Genomic DNA, 23,782 nt, shown 5'->3' with positions numbered 1-23,782 from the left:
ATCATGACTTGTCATAAGTTAGGTTATGACCATGTACAGCACTCTATGTAACTGATCATTTTAGATGCTCTCCAGGATGGTTTTCATTCACAAAATCTTTGGAGGTTGTGGCTGCATTATATTTAATCTAATTGCCATTTATATTGTTTGGAGCTTGGTATATTCAGCTCATGTCTGTCTCCACTTTGTTTTGCAAATTAAAAACTAACTGGGGAGTTCCACAATATCTGTACATGTTCAAAGATACTTTATTGATTCATTGATTGCCTGTTGCTGCTGGAGGAGACTCAGTACTTTAGTTGCAATTGATTGTAAAGACTTGACACAGGATGCTGGTATTTTACATTTCCTGCTGATTTATATGGCATACCAATGGATGCTCACATTATTGTTTATATCAGCGATAAAGGGTGATGCAGCACAAAACTCCATGCATCGAAGTCGGTAGAGTAACTGAAGTTTATAGTGAATTTATCTGTTTAACCTAGAGCAAATAAAAGCTACATTTGAACTCCAGCCACATTCCTTAAATATTCCATTACAGCCTGCTTCTTGTCATCTTTTTGGACTAATATTGATGTACACATTTATTTATTGTCTTCAGCTGGATCAAACTTGGAACAGGAGAGTAAGAGGACTGCCCATTTCAAATCGTTATGGCAACAAAATGTAAATGTGTTCAGCTCCTCTACCAGACCACCCTGTGTGGAGGAATTGCATCAAGAAGCGCAGCTCAACCTTCAAGCTCTGCTTCAAGGTAAAAACAAACTGAATCTAATGGCGTGACTTGTGATGGAAATGTCAGGCTAAACAGTTAAATATAGATTGGCTGTGTCATTTCTCAGGAAAGAGGGGGTAGAATGAAGCCATGTTGTCAACGGAAGCAGCCAAGTCATTTGTTTTTTTTGGATTAATTCTCTCTTCCTCTGTATTTATGGTTGTATTTGTTAGTAACTTCTGGTACCTTGTCAAAATGACCATTGTACAACTCTGATCCTAAACAGTAAGTTTAAGTTTTATTTTATTATTTTAATTCATTCATGCAATATGAGCATCATTGGCTAGACCAGCATTTTTTTTGCCTATCCCTAACTGCGCTTGTTTATGTGGTGGTGAGCCACCATCTTGAATCCCTGCAGGCCATGTGGTGTATAGGAACTCATAGGAACATTAGGAAGGGAGTTCCAGAATTTTGAGAAGTAATGTTGATATAATCCCAAGTCATAATGCTGTATGGTTTGGAAGAGAACCTGTTGCTAGGTCAAACTTCAGGAGGTGGTGGTAGTCTCATGACTCTACTGCGCGATTTGTCCTTCTTGGTTTAAGAAATTGTGGCTTTGACAAGTGCTGACTAAATAGTTGTGGTGTGTTTTGTGGATGGTATATGTACAATGCTGTCACTCCTCCAATGTAGGGACTGAATACTAATGATTGTGACTAATATGGCAATTAATTGGGTTATTTGTTCTAGATGGTATCAGTCATCTCAAGTCCGCTTGAGTCATGCCTGGCATATGTTTTGTTAATAATGGACAGGGTTTGGAGACAATAGTGTTAAAGGTTTAGATGGAGAGGAATTTCTTAAGTGTGTACAAGACAATTTTCTGATTCAGTATATGGATGTACCTACTAGAGAAGGTACTCTTGGGAAATAAGGCAGGGCAGATGACTTAGGTTTCAGTGGGGGAGCACTTTGGGGCCAGCGACCATAATTCTATTAGATTTAAATTGAATTGAAAAGGATAGACCAGATGTAAAAGTTGAAGTTCTAAATTGGAGAAAGGCCAATTTTGACAGTATTAGGCAAGAACTTTCGAAAGCTGATTGGAGGCAGATGTTCGCAGCTAAAGGGACAGCTGGAAAATGGGAAGCCTTCAGAAATGAGATAACCAGAATCCAGAGAAAGTATATTCCTGTCAAGGTGAAAGGGAAGGCTGGTAGGTATAGGGAATGGTGGATGACGAAAGAAATTGAGGGTTTGGTTAAGAAAAAGAAGGAAGCATATATCAGGTATAGATAGGATAGATCGAGTGAATCCTTAGAATAGTATAAAGAAAGTAGGATTATACTTAAGAGGAAAATCAGGAGGGCAAAACGGGGACATGAGATAGCTTTGGCAAATAGAATTAAGGAGAATCCAAAGGGTTTTTACAAATATATTAAGGACAAAAGTGTAACTAGGGAGAGAATAGGGCCCTTCAAAGATCAGTAGAAAATGGGGGAGATACTAAATGAATATTTTGCATCAATATTTACTGTGGAAAAGGATAAGGATGATATAGACTGTAGGGAAATAGATGGTGACATCTTGCAAAATGTCCATATTACAGAGGAGGAAATGCTGGATGTCTTGAAACGGTTAAAAGTGGATAAATCCCCAGGACCTGATCAGGTGTACCCGAGAATTCTGTGGGAAGCTAGAGAAGTGATTGCTGGGCCTCTTGCTGAGATATTTGTATCATTGATAGTCACAGGTGAGGTGCCAGAAGACTGGAGGTTGGCAAACATGGTGCCACTGTTTAAGAAGGGCGGTAAAGACAAGCCAGGGAATTATAGACTGGTGAGCCTGACCTCAGTGGTGGGCAAGTTGTTGAAGGGAATCCTGAGGGACAGGATGTGCATGTATTTGGCAAGGCAAGGACTGATTCGGGATAGTCAGCATGACTTTGTGTGTGGGAAATCATGTCTCAAAAACTTGATTGAGTCTCTGTGAAGAAGTAACAAAGAGGATTGATGAGGGCAGACCAGTAGATGTGATCTATATGGACTTTAGTAAGGTGTTCGACAAGCTTCCCCATGGGAGACTGATTAGCAAGGTTAGATCTCATGGAATACAGGGAGAACTGGCTGTATCATTTGGATACAGAACTGGCTGAAAGGTAAAAGACAAAGGGTGATGGTGCAGGGATGTTTTTCAGACTGGAGGCCTGTGACTAGTGGAGTGCCACCAGGATCAGTGCCGGGCCCTCTACTTTTTGTCATTTACATAAATGATTTGGATGCGAGCATAAGAGGTACAGTTAGTAAGTTTGCAGATGACACCAAAATTGGAGGTGTAGTGGACAACGAAGAGGGTTACCTCAGATTACAACAGGATCTGGACCAGAAGGGCCAATGGGCTGAGAAGTGGCAGATGGAGTTTAATTCAGATAAATGTGAGGTGCTGCATTTTGGGAAAGCAAATCTTAGCAGGACTTATACACTTAATGGTAAAGTCCTAGGGAGTGTTGCTGAACAAAAAGACCTTGGAGTATAGGTTCATAGCTTGTTGAAAGTGGAGTCGCAGGTAGATAGGATAGTGAAGAAGGCATTTGTTATGCTTTCTTTTATTGGTCAGAGTATTGAGTACAGGAGTTGGGAGGTCATGTTGCAGCTGTACAGGACATTAGTTAGGCCACTGTTGGAATATTGCATGTAATTCTGGTCTCCTTCCTATCGGAAAGATGTTGTGAAACTTGAAAGGGTTCGGAAAAGATTCACAAGGATGTTGCCAGGGTTGGAGGATCTGAACTACAGGGAGAGGCTGAACAGGCTGGGGATGTTTTCGCTGGAGAGTCAGATGCTGAGGGGTGACCTTATAGAGGTTTACAAAATTATGAGGGAATGGATAGGATAAATAGGCAAAGTCTTTTCCCTGGGGTCGGGAAGTCCAGAACTAGAGGGCATTGGTTTAGGGTGAGAGGGGAAAGATATAAAAGAGACCTAAGGGGCAACATTTTCACGCAGAGGGTGGTACGTGTATGGAATGAGCTGCCAGAGGATGTGGTGGAGGCTGGTACAATTGCAACATTTAAGAGGTATCTGGATGGGTATATGAATAGGAAGGGTTTGGAGGGATATGGGCCGGGTGCTGGCAGGTGGGAGTAGATTGGGTTGGGATATCTGGTCGGCATGGACGGGTTGGGCCGAAGGGCCTGTTTCCATCCTGTACATCTCTATGACTCTATGACTCTATTCAGGAAGCTCATAGATGAAGCAACTGAAGATGATTGCACCTCGGACACTACCCTGAGAAACTCCTGCACTGATTGCCTGGAACGGAGATGGATGACCTCCAATAACTACAACGATCTTCCAACTAGAGGACAGATTTCCCCCTGATTTCATAGAATCATAGAAAGGTTACAGTACAGAAAGAGGCTATTTAACCCATTGCATCTTTGTCAGGCTAAAAAATAATCTAGTCCCCCCTCTACTTCTATTTTCCAGGCCTCTATCTGTAGCCTTGCAGGATATAATAATTCAGGTGCAGATCTCGGTTCCTTTTTAAACAAGTTGAATGTCTCTACCTTCATCACCAAACCAGGCAGTGAATTCCTGCCATCACCACACTATCTTTTTCTCTCACGTCCCCCTTAAAACTTCTTTCAGTGACCTCAAATCTGTGCTGTTGGCAATTGATCTCCCCACTGGAGGAAACAGGTCTTCACTGCCTACTCTATCTGGGCCCCTCATAATTTTGAGTGCTTCATTTAATCATCCTTTAGCCTTCACTTTTCTATGGAAGGTGACCGTAGCCTATCTAGTCTTTCATCCTGTCTGCAGTTTTCAAGCCCTGGCAATATCCTGGTAAATCTCACCTGTACTCTCTGCAGGTAATTTTGTCCTTCCTTAATCTGGTGACCAAAATTGTACACACAATTCTAGCTTGCCCTAATCAGCATTTTATACAGCTTCATCATTGACACCCCTGCATTTGTACTGTATACATTGTTGAATTGAGGAAAGCATTACATATGCTTTCTTTATCGCCTTATACACCTGTCCTTCCACCTTTAAGGAGCTATGGACAAGCAGGCCAGGGTCTCTCCCTTCTTTACCCTTCTTAATATCTGATGTGTTTACTCTGTCTTCCCTACCTCTTTTTTTAACCAAGCTTAAACCTCTCATTATTTTAAAAGTCATACCTTACCTTTTTCTAACTCCCTAAAAATCATCTGCTTTTCAGAATCGGATCCCCTTTCCTACCTAAGACATTGGTAGCAAAATGAGCAATAAGTTCTAGTTGTTCACATTTTCCCAGAAGCATATCTTGCGGTCGATGTGTGACATCCTTAATTGAGAAGCAACATATCACCCTAGAGTCACAACTAAAGCTGCAGAAACATCTATGTGTTCTCTGACCGACGAATCCCCTATCACAACTGCTTCTCCTGTGTTCTTCCCTTCCTGCATAGTTAAACCACCCAGGGTTCCTTGAATTGAATATGCTCCTCCAAAGAACCTACTGCCTTAGCGTATTGATGGAACACTGATTCATGAACAGGACCTCCAGAGGGATTCCTGCACTGATTGCCTACTTCTCCTGGATTATCTGGTAGTCCTTATTCTGCCTCAAAATCCTAGTTTATTGTAGGACCATCTCTCTAATGTGGTTTCTGTGAACCAGAGTGACTCCAGCAGCTGTTCAAGCTCCAAATAATGGAGCTCAAGTTTCTGTAACTGGTGAAATTTCTTGTATATAATTAGTTGAGTCACCAGTGGCATCTATAACTTCCCACATATCCCTAGATACTTGTCCACATAATCAAGTTACCCTTCCACCCCTTAAATTTATTTCGCTTATGTTACTTTTGACTGATAAGATTACAGTTTTGCTAGCACTTTTTGATGCCATACTTGGTAAAATATTGTCAAGGGCAGACCCTCACACATCTTTATTTCCAAAGTTCAGCTTTTTGGTCGAAGTTTGGACTAAGGCTGTCATTCAGGCAGGAGCTGAGTGGCCCAAACAGAACCTGTAGTGCCAGTATGCAAATTAATACTGAGCAAGTGCCACTAGACAGCACTACCAACCAGCCCTTCCATCACCTTGCTGATCATCAAGAGTAGACCAATGAGACAGTGATTGGACATATTGGGTTTGTCCAGATTTTTGTGGACAGGGCATACCTGAGCTGCTTTCCACATTACCAGGTAGATGACTGGAACAGCTTGGTTAGGAACTCAGCTAATGCTGGTAAACAAGTCTTCATTACAATTGCCAAAATGTTGTCAACACCTACACATTATTCAGTACCGTAAATCATTTTTAGATATTACATGGAGTGAATCAAATTGGCAGAAGACTGGCATTTGTGACCTGGGGACCTCCGGAAGTGGTCAAGATCAGTCATCTATGTGGCACTTCTGGCTGAAGTACAACCCACTGTAACCATACTCAGCTTAGCATTGCACTGAGCACCAACTGCTTTTCAGTTTTTGCTGCTGCTTCTTTCTCTAGGATCCTAATCCCAGCTGTAGCTTTGTGAACTCCTGCCCTGCTAAGCCAGAAAATATGTGATGTATTGCTAACAGAAGTGGATTTTATTTTTCATAATAGTTTTCAAACTGGGTCCATGACAATTGGAAGAGACTTTCTGGGGTCTGTGACCCAGGGAGGGCCTTACAAGTGAATGATGTGGCAGGCCATATCAGGGATGATGATTGAGAGCAACTGAGTGAATGGTGACCAGTGCCACACTAAACTCCCACTTATTTCCTCCCGGACCTCAATCACTTTCTGCTTGCTTCACTCTTGCAACATCTTCTGCTCCATTCCTTCACTATCTTTCTCTCTCTGTGCTCCCACTCTCTCTTTCTAATCCCTTCTTGTATTCTTGGGCTTTCATTCTATGCTCCTGCATTCTTCCCACTCCCTGCTCCCTGTACTCCTACGCTCACTGTACTCCCACTCTAGGCATCTGCTCTCTTCAGGTGTTGTTGTCCTTAAGCCTCTACTGCTTCCTGGATTCTTGTTCTTTCAGGCCCTGGCACTCTGTGATCCTACTTTTTACTCCTGCCAACGATAGACAGACTGTACTGTAAGAAGCAGGAAACCTGAATCTCACAGAGTGACAACCTGTTTTCTGAGAAGCATCATTAAAATGTGATGTTACCATTAACTTTTTAACAATGGCAGCTAACCATTACAGGTAGATTGTAATGATATAGTTTAGCTGTCGAGTCTAGGATTACTAAATAAATTTTAAACTATCCTTCAACCTAAAAAAAATTGAGAACTACTCACATATAGTGTGTTACAGCTTGGGTGATAGATGAATATGCCTTTTTTGCCAAATCAAAGAAAAATCCTGTGGATACTGGATATCTGAAATAACATAGTCAATAGATCTGGAAGCTTCACTGGAGAGAGAAACAAAGTTAATGCTTCATGTGTGTGACCATTCATCGGAACCGGATGGAGTTAGACATATAATTCAGCATATTGTATTCACTGATCAAGGTGGAGTCAGCTGTACTCGGGAGACCATGTGTCAATTGAATGACAATGATGCAGAAAATCTCTGATTTCCCAAGTGCTATCCTGAGCCATTTGTCACCTGTCTTTACAATTCTGTCCTTTTTCCTCTGTGTGATATTTTTCAGTATAGATTTTATCAGTTCCAAACCATAATGTCTACCCCATTTTTGTTTCCTTTTTTACAGGTTTTGATGTTATTCTTGTTTACCTGTTCATACTTTTCAAGTGGGAATCATTTATCATATCTCCTCTTTGTCCCTTGCTCTACTTCCACTCTATATTTCTTGCACCAACTCTTTGGTCATCTCGTCTTTCCTCTCTTCAACATGATGAATGTTACCCTTTCTTCGTTTCCTTATCTGCCCACTTTCAATTGCTGAAGTTTTTCTATTTTTTTCCTGGATGTTATGTATGATCAATGAGGCGTAAACATGATTTCTCTCTCTGGATTCTGCACCACCTGCTGAGCATTCCCAACATTTTGGCTTTTTGTCTGATAATGCACATCACTCTTCTTAAATGTTCCATTGGACATGTAACTGTAAATAGATCATCTTACTCGTCAAAAGATGTGCAGGTTAGGTGGAATGGCCATGCTAAATGTGAGTTTACGGGGATAGGGTAATAAAATGGAGGGCTGTTGCACACTCGTTGGGCTGAATGGCCTCTTTCTGTACTGTATGGATTCTATGAAAATTACTACTTTAGATAGCAGAGATTTAGGATTGTGAAAATTAGGCTGTGAATTTTTGTTAAGTCACTACGGCTTTGGTGGAACTGTGATGAACGATTGAACCCATGTTCATTGTTTCTGATGAAGGCAGTGTGCCAACTTGATGCCAACTGCTGGTTACCCTGACTGGAGTGTGGAGCCAGCACCATGTGGTTGCACTCCATAGCAGCTGCCCCAAAATCGTGAGAATTAATTAAAATCAGCCTGCATCTCTGAAAGCAGAAATTAATTTTGACTCGAGTAACTACTGGAAGGCAATCGACAAGAGAGTCAGGCCTGGAAAGACACCAGTTCAGCAAAAGAAAAGCTGGAATGCACTGGAGGCTCTGGTTGAGAAAGTCTATATAAGAGCAGAGAGGTTGTGGACCTGGAGGAGGCCAGGAGACTGTCCAGCCAAATTCTGAGAAGGCAGAGGAAAAAGAGAACCTTTCTGTCAAGGCCACGAATCAAACTCCCAAAACCTGGGTATAATGCAGAAGTAGTTAAAATTCACCTCACATAGCTTTGTGGGCGGCACGGTGGCACAGTGGTTAGCACTGCTGCCTCACAGCGCCGGAGACCCGGGTTCAATTCCCGCCTCAGGCGACTGACTGTGTGGAGTTTGCACGTTCTCCCCGTGTCTGCGTGGGTTTCCTCCGGGTGCTCTGGTTTCCTCCCACAGTCCAAAGATGTGCAGGTCAGGTGAATTGGCCATGCTAAATTGCCCGTAGTGTTAGGTAAGGGGTAGATGTAGATGTAGGGGTATGGGTGGGTTACGCTTCGGCGGGGCGGTGTGGACTTGTTGGGCCGAAGGGCCTGTTTCCACACTGTAAGTAATCTAATCTAATCTAATCTAATAGCTGGTCAAATTCAGTGAATGCATCTTCAAAGACAGAATGGTTTTATGAAGGGCTAATCATGTTTGACTAATTTGCTAGAGCTCTTTGAAGATGTAATAAGCAAAGTGGATAATGGAGCTCTTATAGATGTAATATATCTGGACTTCTGCAAAGCACTTGACAAGGTGCTACATAAAAGGTTAATTCACAAGGTTGGATCATATGGAAGTAGGGGTAATTTATTAGCTTGGACGGTGTTGTCCTCATTGCACAACACTCATTATATCTTCCCAAACTGAAAAGGACCCATTTTATACCTAATCTTTGTGTTCTGCTTGCTATGTAACCTTCTTGCCATGGTCTTTCATTTGATATAATAACTACTGTGGCACCTCTTCAAATGCCTTCTGAAAATCTAAGTACTCCAATAGATCAGTCACAGATGATTTCCCTTTCATAAAACCATATTGACTCTTCCTGATTCCACTGAGATTTTTCTGAGTGACCTTAATAATAGATTTCAGCATTTTTCCTATGACCAATTTTAAGCTAGCTGGCCTGCTGTATTCTCCTACTTTTCTGTCTCGTTCCTAACTTGAAATGAGGAATCACATTTGTTATCTTCCAATCTGAAAGGACCTTTTCAGAAAATCAAACTTGAAACAAATGCATGAGTAGCTCACAAGATCCGTATTTTAAGATGATAGGATAAAGTTCTGAGGAAGGGTCACTTGACCCAAAATGTTAACTCTGATTTCTCTCCAGAGATGCTGCCAGATCTGCTGAGCTTTTCCTACAATTTCTATTTTTGTCTCTGATATACAACATTTGCACTTCTTTCTGTTTTTATAAAGTACATTAAAATCCGGGACTTTTAAAATCTTTTTCATGGACTGTGGGCTTCACTGGCTATACCATTGTCCATTTCTAATTGCCCAAGGAGCAGTTAGGAGTCAACCACATTGATATGGGTGTGGAGTCACATGTAAACCAGATCAGGTAAAGACAACAGATTTCCCTACCTAAAGGACATTATAAAAATCCATCTAGTTCACCAACTAGCAACCGTAGTTACATGGTTGCTTTTTAGCTAACTTTTAATTCTAGTTCTTTATTCACTTAAACTTTTGCCAGCTGCTAGGATGGGATTTGAAGCCGTGTCACTTGCCAGAGGATTAGCTCGGGGTTCTGGATTACTCATCCAGTGACATTACCACAATGTCACCACCTTCCCCCTTAACAGGTTTTTATTTTGAATAGTGTTTTGTTTTTGAGTACTCTATCCCTGATAATTTTCACTGTTTTAAGTCCCTCCCTCTCTTTCACCTCCTGATTGACAATTATTTATGGGATATTAATTGTATTGCCTACAATGGAAACTGTTGCAAAATATTTGCTCAGATCATCTGCCATTTCCTTATTTTTCATTATCAATTCCTCAACTCACTTTCTAGCAGACTAGCACTTGCTTTACTTGCTGTTCCCATTTTTAAGTACTGATGGAAGCTCTTATTTTTTCATATTTCTCACTAGCTTTCTATCATATACTGATTTCTCCCTTGTTAATAATTTTTTGTTATTGTTTATGTTCTGCTCAATCTACTGATTTGCTGCTCACATTTTCTTGTATTATATACTTTTTTCTTTTAATTTGAAACCATCTTACTTAGTTAGCTACTGTTCTTAGTCCTTCCCTTTTTAGTCCTACTTTGTGATGGAATTCATCATTTCCATATATTCTGAAATATCTTCTTAAATGTCTGACATTGAGTGTCTCCTGAGTTACTGATTTAACCCGCTTCCCCCACCCCAGTCTGAGTTAGCCAGAGTTCATTTCATGCCTTCAAAATTGCCCTTTTACTTAATTTATTTCCATATATGAAGGTCACTGATCCTTGAGGAATGCTATAGATAACTGTGATGGGCCATTTGTGGGAGATGCTCTAGCTGCAGATTGACAGTGAGAGTGAAGCCAGGTGAATATAGTCGAGCTGAGCTACATGATGGAGGTGATAGGTTGGAGGAGGAGCTGCCACAGACCAAGGGACTCCGTAGTCTTTGACTTCAGGCGGAGAACAAATAAAGATTCTGCGATTGGCCTCAGGCTCCAAAGTTGGGAGAGTGTCAAAAAAACATTCCCACTGGTTCCTACATTAACCATAATTGGAAAATATCTATCTCCTGACAGATGTTACTTGACTAGAATGCTGGAGCCACTTCCCTTCTCACGTCTTCAGCCAAAATTGCAGATCTCACCTGAAGATGCCAGCAGCCATGATCTGCACATTTACAGTCACAGAGATGTACAGCATGGAAACAGACCCTTTGGTCCAACTCGTCCGTACTGAACAGATCATAAACTATTCTAGACCCGATTACCAGTATTTGACCCCTATCCATCCAAACCCTTCCTATTCATGTACCCATCCATTTGCCTTTTTAAATGTTGTAATCATACCAACCTTCATCACTTCCTCTGGCAGTTCATTTCATACATGCATCATGGTCTTCTTTAAAAAGTTGCCCTTAGGTCCTGTTTAAAATCTTCTCCTCTCACCTTATACGTCTGTACCCTAGTTTTAGACTCCCCTATCCTGGGGAAAAGACACTGATTATTTACCGTATCCATGCCCATCAAGAGTTTATAAGCCTCACTAAGGTTACCCTTCACCTCTGACACTCCAGGTAATTTAGCCCGAACCTATATAGCCTCTCCCTATAGCTCAAACCCTCCAACTCTGGCAACATACTAATAAATCTTTTCTGATCAACGTCTTAACAATTCAGAATAGCCATCCTGCTTGTTTGCTCAAAGAGCAGGTTTACATTGAAACACAACAGGAAGACAGTGGGATCTGAGTGTAGATATGTTCCTTCATTTTATCAGTTGAAGTTTGCCAGACTGAGGCGAAAACTGGAACCTTAATATTTATGCTCAGGCTTGAATAATTACTGTACAGATGAAGCATTGATGAACTTCTGAACTTTTGTGAGTGGCAAGTGTCAGATTGCTTGGAAATAGGGGAAGAACTCTGAGAGTCAATATCTAAAAGGGTGGCATCATATAAGAGTGTTATTGCTTATCCTATTTGAAACCTCCTCTTCGGATTTCACACATTGCCTAACATTTTACTTCCTCTTTCCAAACGTGAAAGTCATATTGTTACAGCCATTGTAAAATTTACTGCAGATGTTATTTATTAACCTTTCCTGCACTGATCACATTTTTGCAAGGTGGATTTTAACATGGTTTTCTCTTCTCAAGATACAGAACTACACAAAGATTATGAATTCACAAATCCTGGAAATCTTTTAACACTTTTGCAACAAGTGTGCGCTCTGTGTTAGCTAGACAGTGCATACCCATTGATTGTTAATAAAGTAGTTTATTTGATCATTATCTTATTGGATTTTATGGGAACTTACTGTGTGCAAATTGGCTGCATTGCTAATTGCCTAAGCACCCCAATGTGTAAAAACATAGAAGCCAGATCAATTAGTTGGAGTATTTTACAGATCTCTGGTCTCCATATTATTGAAAGGATAATAAGACACCAAAGAACTTTCAAAACATTAAACAAACTGAGGATCTTTCGTCAGAAACAAAATTGAGTGATGACCTAACTGAGGTGGTTAAAATTATGAGAAGGCTTGATAAAATAAGATGAGAAGATGTTTTTGATTTTTGTGCCATAAACATAACAAAAACAACAGGGATTATCAGGAAGAGTTTTTTTGCTTAGAGTGATTTAAAATGTGTTGTTTGCTGCTTTCTGGAATAGTTGAGGTGAACAGTTTTAGATGCAATTGAAGTAGTGCTAAATAAATGCATGTGGGATAAAGGAGAAACAGGATATCAGCAACAATTTGTTTTTTTATGGGAACTTTTAAAGTTAAAAAAGAGCAAGATTTGACATTGAGCCACATTACAAGACATCAGGGCCAATAACGTTTTTAATCAGTGAAGTAGATTTCAAGGAGTGTGCTAAGCGAGGTAGCAAGGCTGTGAACTTGCAAGAGTTCCAGAGCTTGAGTACTGGACAACCAAATCCATAATCACCAATAGTGCAGCATTTAAAATTGCGGATATTGCGGAGACCAGAATTAGAAACACCTAAATCTCTTTAATGATTTGGGGGTTGGAGTAGTTTACCAAAATAGAGAATAGTAAAGCCTTGGAGGGATTTGTAAACAAGCAATCCCTTGATCTTCAGACTAACTTCCTGAATGAGAGCACTAAGGTCTGGGGTGATGAGTGAGTAGGACTTGGTACAGCAGCAGCTAAATTTTAAGTGATTTTTATGTTTATAAAAGGGTAGAATGTGGAATACTCACAAAAACAGACTGGTACCACCTCAGTAGGTGAGGTAGCACAGCAAACAACTTGAAGGCTACAGACTGTGTCTTGCATTTTGCTGACTGTGAGGCTTACAGATATTCAAGAGAGAAAAGCTTTTGGACTGAGATCAGGTGACATGTGGTCAACAGTAAAATAATGAATTAAAGGAGCAAGTGACAGCATAAAGGAACTGGATTCATTAACATCCATTTATGTTAACTTATTAAACTAACAAACAGCTTCAAAAGAAGCTGACACTGACAACCAGCTCAATCGAGATTTATTGTAGATGAAGACTTTGGATATAACAATGCAGGCTTGTCACTAACTATAGTTATAAGCAACAGTCCATCAGTTTTATTATGATGCTTAAAAGCATTCAAAGTAATGGTGATTTAGAAATTACCGATGGGATGTGAGTTCTGAAAGTATTAGATTATTTAAATGTTATTTTCCTTCCTGAACATTTTCTTTTTGCCACCTGAAGTGTTATATTTCTAAGTAATTTAATGCCAACAAACAGTGTAATAGGGACTCAGATAGAGGTTGAGTTGATGCATCTTACAAAGTTGAGAGGGGGGGGCGCTTGTGGAGCAGGGGTAGTGTCCATATCTCTGGGCCAGGATTTCCATTTATTAACATTTCATTATACCCTAGGAATACTGTTGTGAGTAATACACCACCTTACTCCCCAAAGCCTGTCCATCCATCTACAAGGTACAAGCCAAGACTGTGATGGAATACTTTCTACTTGCCTGGATGTGTGCAGCCCCAACAATACTCAAGAAGCTTGATGTCATCCAGGACAAAACAGTCCACTTGATTGCCACTACATCCACAAGCATGTACTTTCTCAACCACCAATGCTCAGTAACAGCAGTGTGTACTTTCTATAAGATGCACTGCAGAAATTCACCAAAGGTCCTCAAAAGCATTTTGCAAACCCATGACCACTTCAATTTCGAAATACAAGGGCAAAAATATATGGGAACACCACTACCTGCAAGCTCCCTTCCAAACTAATTACCATCTTAACTTGGAAATATATCACCGTTCTTTCACTGTTGCTTGTTAAAATCTTGGAATTCCCTCCCTAAAGGCATTGTAGGTCAACCTACAGCAGATGGACTGCAGCAAGAAGACAGTTCACTACCACCATCTTAAGGGCAACTAGGTGCAGGCAATGACTGCTGGCCAGCCAGTGACATCAACATCCTGCAAATGAAAAAAAAACATTGAGATATTTTGGAGCTGGTGACCCCACAAGGATTTAACTTTGTACCCATTCTATTTCTCATTTATACACTGCCACTTTGTAACATAATCTGAATACACATTGTTAACTTTTGCATGTATGTTCAGAACACCCAGCTCGACCTCAGCACCAATTCCTCCACTGTCTCTAAATTGTAGGACTGCTTATGCAACATGCTCCAATTAAATCTTGAAAGACATAAGCTTTTGCTTTCATTCTCCACTCCAAAATGCATTCCCAACTGCTGAATCTATCCCTTTCTCTGTCAATAAATCTGAGACAATTTGTCCATAGGTTTAGTTCCACATTGATTCCAAGACCAGCATCCTACAGTGCATTGCCATCATCCCTAATACTGCCTATTTGCACCTCTGTGACACTGTTCAACTTTACCCTGTCCCTGTTCTTTGTATTGAATTTCTCACTCATGTCTTAGTTTTCTCTCAACTTGACTATTCCAATGCACTTGTGGCCAGTTTCTGACATTCTTCCTCTGTAAACTGCAGACCTGCCAAATCTCTGCCTATGTCTTTAACAGCAGTAGGTCTGTTCCTGTATCAATTCTGTGCTCCCCAATGGCTCCCACTCATAGAGTCATCCAATCATGAGGGACGTAGATAAGTTGAACAGCAAAGCTCTTTTCCCAAGGGGGGAGGACTTCAAAACTAGGGGACACATTTTTAAGGTGAGAGGAGTAAAATTTAAAAGGAATCAGAGAGGTTTTTTTTATCTTATAGAGAGTGGTTCATATGTGGAGTGAACTACCAGAGGAAATGGTATAAGCAGGTATGGTTACAATATTTAAAAGGAACATAAATAGGAAAGGTTTAGAGGGGTATGGGCCAAATGCAGGCAAGTGGGACTAGTTTCAGAAACATAATTGGCATGGATGAGCTGGACTAAATGATCTGTTTCTGTGCTCTATAACTCTATGACTCTGACCAAGCTTTTGATCGCTTGGCTTAATATTCCTTTATGTGGCTCGATGCCATACTTTGTCTTATAAGGCTTGTGTGAAGCACTTTGATATATTTCCTCACATTTAGAGATGTTACATCAATATAAGTTGTTATTGTTGCTAAGGCCTGTGGAAGTTTGTGAAGTCAAAGGTGTTTGATAGGAGAAATTGGGCATGTGTAAAATGGGCATGTACTTATGTATTGCCCTTCATACATTACAGCTTATGATCAAACTCACTCCAAAGAGATTTTCTGAAACCTCTAACCTCTCATTCAAACAGCAAAAAATAAAGTCAGAGTTTCCATTTAAGTACTAACTCTACATCTGCAGGAACTGTAAAGAATGTCATAACTAGTGAAATTAATATTGAATTTTATTTTTTTCTTAACGTTGGAAAATATGGCAGCTAATGTTTATACAAAGTTCTGTAAACAGCAATGAAACAAATCGCCAAATAACAAGTTGACATTTCTGTCAGGGAATACCTAAATGACCGCTCTAAAAGTAACACCAGGTTTCTAAGGGGACAGGCTACCCATGACCAGCAGGAAGACTGTGCAGTAACCTGCAATATTTACCTGCCCTTTATAATTTCTGCACCCTCTTCAGGGACAGTGAACACCTGCACCTAGAAAGTAAATTAGGAAAGTTCTGAAGCAATGCTGTTTGAGAGTGGAGATGAGTTGGTGGGTGGGGGAAGGGCTAACACAAACTGTTCCTACTTTGCTGTGGTGATTTGAGGACCAACAAAATCCAACTTTATAGCCATTTCACAAGCAGACACTAAACATCATCAATAACTGATCTGTTAAAAATGCTTTTTCACAAGTCCCATCTTCCTGGAGTTGTTAAAATGTGTTGATTAAAAATATTCCTACTAAAGGAACTTTTTAAGAATTGGATATTTCAGTAAATGAACTGATTTGTGAGAGAAGTCTTCATACAGAATATCTGTACACAGAGAGTGGCTGGACTGCTGGAGGGTACATAAAGTTTTGTTTGCTCAGGTTGTGAGCCATTGTTTCATAACTCCCATCATTATGAAGCAACTCGATTTCATCAGTGAGCCATTTGCATTGTCATTTAGATAATAAGCAACCATTAGACAGTCTGTAACAGAGCAATTATTGTGCCTGCAATTGCAAAGATTGGGATTCAAAATTAACTTTTAAATTTGGAAATGTTGAAATCTCAAGTAATAGCAATTTTTTTTTCAGCCCATCTTGATCCACGTCTCTTCCAACACACCCTAACATGTTGAAATATGCCTCTTTCTTTCAGAAGAGTTTGGTGAACCTATTGTACAGAACGAAGTGGCTGCAAATACTTTTGGACACAAACCCGTTCTCAACAGAGAGGCTGTTCCTGACAGTTGCCCCAGAAAAGGGGAAAAGCGTATGGAATTTGTTTTGATGGTGAGATGTTCTTATTGTACCATATTAGTGACAGTGTAAAATATAGCTATCTTTTATTGAGAAATGTGTTCAAGAAAACACAGCGACAGGGGTTTTGCACAGGATATAATAACTAATTCTTAGTTTCACTCTGCTAACAGAAGAAAATTAAACTGAAAAAGTGTGTGGATCTATGTTTTATTGTGTGTCTACGTGTTTGTGTTGCATGTGTCCGTGTATGTTTGTCCATCTGTTCTATTGTGTGTCTATTTACAACTAATACCATTAAACCAGGAAACCTGGTTCAATGAACATTGCAGGATGACATTGCAATCTCAGCACCAGTGTGTGTTGTGTCTGTCTTTATGTGTGCACATATTTGTTTGTGTTTCCGTATGTGTATCTGTGTGGTTATGGGCATGTGTGCTTCTTGAGTTTCTCAGATAGGATAATGCACAGCATGATAATGTTTCTTAAACATAATAATTCTCCTGACAATCACAGAGTTCCATGATTAATGTCACATGGGTTGGAGAGGATAGATTTGGGGAAAGGCAGCATAATGGTAATGTCACTAGACTAGTAATTTAAAACCTAAGGTTAATATTCTGGTTTGAATCACATCATGTCAGATGGTGAAATCCAAATTCAATAAAGAACCTGTAATTAAAATCTAGTCTTATGGTGACCATGTAACAATCATTATGCCAGGTATATCCTGACCCACCACCAGGACAGACTCATCAGAGGTGATGGAAGAATAGCATACGTTCAGGAGGGTGTTGTCCTGGAGGTTCGCAAAATTTGACTCTGGTTGCCATGAATTGCGAAATGGGTATGGAAACAAGCATTGAGGATGACACAGTCTGCTTTGAAGAGAGAATATAATATCGGAATCCGTGAGGGTATGCACTTTGGCAGGGAGAACAGAGGAGCTGAATATTATTAAAATGGTGAAAGACTATGGAAAACTGCAGCACAGAGGGATTTGGATCTCCTCTGGCATAAATCACAAATGGCTGGCAAACAAGTTTAGCTGGTAATAGGAAAGGAAAATGGAATGTTGGCCTTTATTTCAAAGGGACTGCAATAAAAATAGGGAAGTCTTACTAAAACTATACAAGGCACATCTAGAATATTGTGAACAGTGCTTGTCTCCTTGTCTAAGGAAAGTCATATTAACATCTGAGGCAGTACAGAGCCATTCACTAGATTGATCTTGGGCATGAAGAGATTTTCTTATAAGAGGTGGGTTATGTTAGGACTGTACTAACTGGAGTTTAAAAGAGTGAGAGAGGACCTTATTGAGATGTACAGCGTTCTTCAGGGGCTTGATGGGATAGATGTAGAGAGGTGTTTTCCCCTTGTGGGAAACTCTAGGACCAGAGGGCATAATCTCAGAGTCGGAGGTCACCTGTATGAGACAGCAATGAGGAGAAGATTTTTTTTCTCTCAGAAATAGCTAATCTGTGGAATTTGGTCTGCAGAGGTGGTAGTGGCTGTATCATTATGGCTGAAAAAAACATTTCTTAATAATTAAGGGAATCAAGGGTTATAGGGGAAAAGGCACGGTGTGGAGCTGAGGATTATCAGATCAGCCATAACCTTATTCAATACCATCAAGTGGACTTGATGGGCTGAATGATCCACTTCCACTCCTACATCATATGGTCTTTTGAAATATTTTCTTCAAACTCTGGAATTTTTTTTTAAAGCAGTGCCGTATATTTAAAACATTTACTGAAGATCAATTTTTCATTGGTTTGTATATTCTGTTGGGTTAGCCAAGCACAAGATCTAGCAGTGAGGATGAGACAACCACCATTGGTATAAGACCACAAGAGCTATTTCTGAACTCGCCATCTACACCAGAGAAGCCACACAAGTGGATTCAGCCCATATCACCATCAACACCAGAGGAGAAAAGGTGGCAGCACACGCGAACTACTCAGGTGGATCTTATACCTATCAATGTGACTGGTATGGTTTATTCCCTTTTCCTGTTTGTTAGGCTCACACTGTTGGCTGGGGAGACAATCAAAGAGAGGCAGAACTGAATGGCAGGGTTGATCACTGAATTGAGGACAAAGTCAGTCAGTGCGGAGTGGAGAAGGGAGTCGAGGTCGTTGGGGTGACAGCAGCTGCCTTTCCTGCTCGGGGAATGGAATCGAATTTCCATGTTCGATTTGGGGAGATGGCATTGCCCATCACAGCCGATGGGCCAAAGGGAAGCCACTCCTGGAGCTTCCCACGGCCCCACCAGCAAAATGTGATCATTCAGCAGCCAGCTGACCTGGGCCTTACTCACTGATTTATTGCTAATTATCCTTTTACTGAAGCAGCTGGATTTAGTCTGTCTTCCATAACTATTTGTTTACATTTCATATTTCAGTACAAACTCCAGACTGTGACTTCCCCTTCCTGAACAATTCCCCTCACTGGGGAATACCAAGCTTTTTTTTGTTGAAATACCTATCACCAATTTATACCCCAAATAACCAAAAAATACCCACTGCCTCCTGGGGAAGTGTAATCAAAGTAAATGATACAAAAGGAAGAAAACCAGGGAGGGAACTCAATCAAAATAATATTGGAGGGGGAGATAATGCAATTTAAAAGCTTAAAGGGGGAATACCGGCATTTTTTAAACAAAACCACCAAATCACAAATTTGGTGATCTCTTTTTATTTAAATTATTCACATAACTCTCCACCTTGCAAGATGGATGGATGTTGAACCTCAGTCATTGAGTTAAAAATTAAACGTCAGGTGGCCATAGTCTTCCAGACCATAGGGCTGCTCTCTCATTACAGAGAGACAACTGGCAATGGTTTAATTTGAAGTTCACCATGCCTCAGGTGAGGGGAGAGGTTGAGAAGGAGCATCCTTCATAGTTACCTCAATTAGTGTTAAAATAGAAATTGAGAGAAAGTGAGGACTGCAGATGCTGGAGAGTCAGAGTCGAACGATGTGGTGCTGGAAAAGTGCAGCAGGTCAGGCAGAATCCGAGGAGTAGGAGAGTCCACATTTCGGGCATAAGCCCTTCATCAGGAATGTGGGGGTGGGGTGTGGGGGGCAGGAGGCTAAATGATAAATAGGAGGATGGGACTGGGGGAAGGTAGCTGCGAAGGCAATAGGTAGATGCAGGTGGAAGGTAATGGTGATAGGGTGGAGCAGATAGGTGGGAAAGAAGATGGGCAGGTGGGAGTTCAAGAGGGTGGTGCCGAGTTGGAGGTTTGGATCTGGGATGAGGTGGGTGGAAGGGAGATAAGGAAACTAGTGAAATTGATGTTGATGTCATGTGGTTAGATGGTCCCAAGGTGGAAGGTGAAGCGTCAAATTTGGTGGTGGAGGACGCCCAGGACATCTCATCTACTGTGTCCGCTCTCTCGCTGTGGTCTCCTGTACAGTGGGGAGACAGGACGCCAACTCACAGAATGTTTCAGAGAACATCTCTGGGAACCATGCTCCAAACAACCCCACCACTCTGTGGCCAACCCCTTCAATTCCCCTTCCCAATCCGCTAAGGACATGCAAGTCCTGGGCTGTCTCCACTGCCAAATCCAAGTTGTCTGACGACTTGAGAAAGAAAGACTCAGCGTCTGCCTTGGGACCCTCCAACCATATGGCATCAATGTCGGCTTCGGTTTCCTTATTTCCCCTCACCCTACCTCATCCCAGATCCAACCCCCCAACTTGGCACCACTCTCTTGAACTGTCCTACCTGTCCATCTTCCTTCCCATCTATTTGTTCCACCCTCCCCTCCAACCTATCACCATCACCCCCTACCACATCTACCTATCACCTTCCCAGCTACCTTCAGCCCCTACCCCCATGTCCCAACCCCCCTCCTATTTATCTCTCAGCCCCTTCTCTCCACCACCCCCCCCCCCCAACCTTCCTGATGAAGGGTTTATGCCTGAAACATAGATTCTCCTGTTCCTCGGGTGCTGCCTGACCTTCTGTGCTTTTCCAGCACCATACCTTTCAATTGACATAGAGGTTGATAGATTTCTGAATACCAAAGCTGTTAGGGGTTACGGGGAAATTATGGATGAAGGCTTTAAAGCGAATGATCAACCATGAGAATATTGGATGGCAGCGGTGGTTCAATGGACTATATATAAGTTATATACTCCTGTGAGTTATATACCCCTATGATCCTAAATCTAACAGCTGGGAAACCCTGACAGCTTTCCTGTTCTGTACCTACCTTGGAATGTTAATGATGTAGAGTGCTATACTTCGTGGAAACTGAATCCTTATCAAGCATTGACAAACTCCCCTGGAAAAATAACATGTTTGTATTTACTGCACATGAAACATTCACTCAAAGAGATGCAGGGACACTTTCAGCACACAAACCTGTGAATCAGTCAATTCCTTTCGAAACCAATAAGGGAGAAATGAAGAATGGGGGATGACGCTGAAGACAGGTACAACTCGGTTTGGAAAAATTAAAGGTTTTGGGAAAGATTTATTTGTTTTTACCTTTCTTTACCAGGGGAGACCCTTGAGCGACACGCAAACACACACCAATCTTTGTTTAACACAGAGACTGCAATGAACCCAAAGAGTATGCTGAGGAGGAGACAGACAGTCACTGGCTTGCATGAGTCTAATCAGCCTCAGCAAGGTGAGTACCCCTCTCTGATCAAATCCTTGGGACTGTTGCTGCATTTCAGTGTATTAAGCAGCTGAGAGAATCAATACCTGTCAAGCTGAATTAGTGAATAATTGTTGGGTGCTGCTGGTTACCCTCCCCACTTCATTGCAGTGCCAAGTTGTAGAGTGATTGTTAATCTTATCTGGATTTCAGTGATGCAATCCCCATTTCTGTCCCAGTAGCGAAACTTGATCTAAATATTACGGGAGGGAATATCACATGCCGCCATGAATTATTTTGGTGTTGATTTTCTCAGCTATTCAGCTGTAGAGAGAGTTCCTGCCTTCAGCTTGGTTCCATCAGTGTATCTGCTATTGGAGATGTTTAGATTAGATTAGATTCCCTACAGTGTGGAAACAGGCCCTTCAGCCCAACCAGTCCACACTGACCCTCTGAAGAGTAACCCACCCAGACCCATCCCCCCCTGACTAATGCACCTAACACTATGGGCAATTGAGCATGGCCAATTCACCTGACCTGCACATCTTTGGAGTGTGGGAGGAAACTGGAACACCCGGAAGAAACCCACGCAGACATGGGGAGAATGTGCAAACTCCACACAGACAGTCACCCGAGACTGGAATTGAACTTAGGACCCTGGTGCTGTGAGGCAGCAGTGCTAACCACTGAGCCACTGAGGCATGACTAAGACTAGAGGGCCCAAGTTTGGGGTGAGGAATAAATAGTTTACAGAGAATCTGAAAAAAAGATATTTTCACCCAGAATGTGGTAGAAATATGGAATGCACTGCCTGAAAGAATGGTTGAGGCAAATAATCTTATAGCAATTAAGAAGCATTTAGACAAGCATTTAAAATGCCAGGGCAGAGTAGGCTATGGGCCAAGAAAATTGGATTAGCTTGTTGTTTGTTTGGCATAGACTAGGTGAGCCGAAGGGCCTTTTGCTCTGCTGTATGACCTGATGAGTCTAAGAGCAGCTCAGAGGGTTTAACTGTTCATCAATAATTGCCTGAAATATAAGCTTTACTCAGTGACAAGACATTCACTATTTGTCAGCAGTACCTACTTGTATTAGTAATGGATGCAATTAATATCTATTATCAAATATATCCTGTATTCCTCTAGCACACAGCAGCTTAAATCTTACACTTCATATTTTTTCAGTACTTATCATTGCAAGAGTTTCAGATTAGATGAGACACTATGTGTCAGAATAAAGAGTATCTGTAGCTCAATAATAACTGTGAGAAAGTGAGGACTGCAGATCCTGGAGATCAGAGTCGAAAAGTGTGGTGCTGGAAAAACACAGCAGGTCAGGCAGCATTTGGCTAAATAATAGCTATCAGTTTACCATCACATGAGGAGAAATCCCAATTAATGTTTAATTCCCTTCTGTAACGTTTATTTTATTTTCAAAAAGGCATTAGGTTATTCACTTTCAATGGTTAAACGTCCATTCTGATACAATATAAACTCATTAAGCAATCTAATATGAACTTCAACAAAGAAAGGCAATAACAAAAACAAATAATGTATAAAAATGTGTTGCTACATCAGCCCAATACATTGTTTTTATGCATTGTTTCTTAATTCCTTGTTTTTCTCTTAATTTCTCTTATTCCTTAATCTTAACTGTGTGTTGATTTTCTCAGCTATTCAGCTGTAGAGAGAGTTCCTGCCTTCAGCTTGGTTCCATCAGTGTATCTGCTATTGGAGATGTTTAGATTAGATTAGATTCCCTACAGTGTGGAAACAGGCCCTTCAGCCCAACCAGTCCACACTGACCCTCTGAAGAGTAACCCACCCAGACCCATCCCCCCCTGACTAATGCACCTAACACTATGGGCAATTGAGCATGGCCAATTCACCTGACCTGCACATCTTTGGAGTGTGGGAGGAAACTGGAACACCCGGAAGAAACCCACGCAGACATGGGGAGAATGTGCAAACTCCACACAGACAGTCACCCGAGACTGGAAAATGTAAGCATTCAGCAGTCCTCCAACATCTGTGAAATGTTCATTCACAATTTCAAAAGACATACAGCAAAATGTAGACTACAAATTATCAGTTTAGCCTTTTAACCTTCCTACACACAATCATTCTGAATTTAGGTTCAGGATTATTCTTTTCTTTAAAAAGCGTGGGATGAGCATATTCGGTAGTGACTGACTCACGTTATCACCCTCCAGTTAGCTCATGAAGAGTGGAGCAGTGAGGGAGCTTTAGATGGTTTCTCTGTGAATCACTGGGCCTTCACACTGGCATCCCAGATAGGCCAGCAGTTTCTGGCAAACACAATCCAGCAGTTTGAGTCCACTACAGTTCATAGGTTGAGACCTATCTCTTGGGAATCCAGCAGCAAGGAGGCAATATTCTTCTCACAAGGTGGGGGTCTGAAAGAGTGGGTAGT

General features: G+C 41.2%; 1 protein-coding gene across 8 annotated transcripts in view; it reads left to right on the top strand.

Moving 5' to 3' along the window:
- The window catches only part of nhsl2 (NHS-like 2), a 355,128-nt gene that overhangs the window by 313,109 nt on the left and 18,237 nt on the right, over nucleotides 1–23,782 (top strand). For all 8 annotated transcript variants that reach the window (XM_072595118.1, XM_072595117.1, XM_072595124.1 and 5 more), the window contains exons 2-5: nucleotides 605–757; nucleotides 16,630–16,763; nucleotides 18,527–18,722; nucleotides 21,248–21,379. In XM_072595118.1, coding sequence (XP_072451219.1) covers nucleotides 605–757; nucleotides 16,630–16,763; nucleotides 18,527–18,722; nucleotides 21,248–21,379 — 615 coding nt within the window. The remainder of the gene's footprint in view (nucleotides 1–604; nucleotides 758–16,629; nucleotides 16,764–18,526; nucleotides 18,723–21,247; nucleotides 21,380–23,782) is intronic.

The sequence above is a fragment of the Chiloscyllium punctatum genome, chromosome 25 (assembly GCF_047496795.1).
Source record: "Chiloscyllium punctatum isolate Juve2018m chromosome 25, sChiPun1.3, whole genome shotgun sequence".
Classification (NCBI taxonomy): Eukaryota; Metazoa; Chordata; class Chondrichthyes; order Orectolobiformes; family Hemiscylliidae; genus Chiloscyllium; species Chiloscyllium punctatum.
Note: the sequence above shows the minus strand (reverse complement) of the source record. Positions and strands in the feature narration are given on the sequence as shown.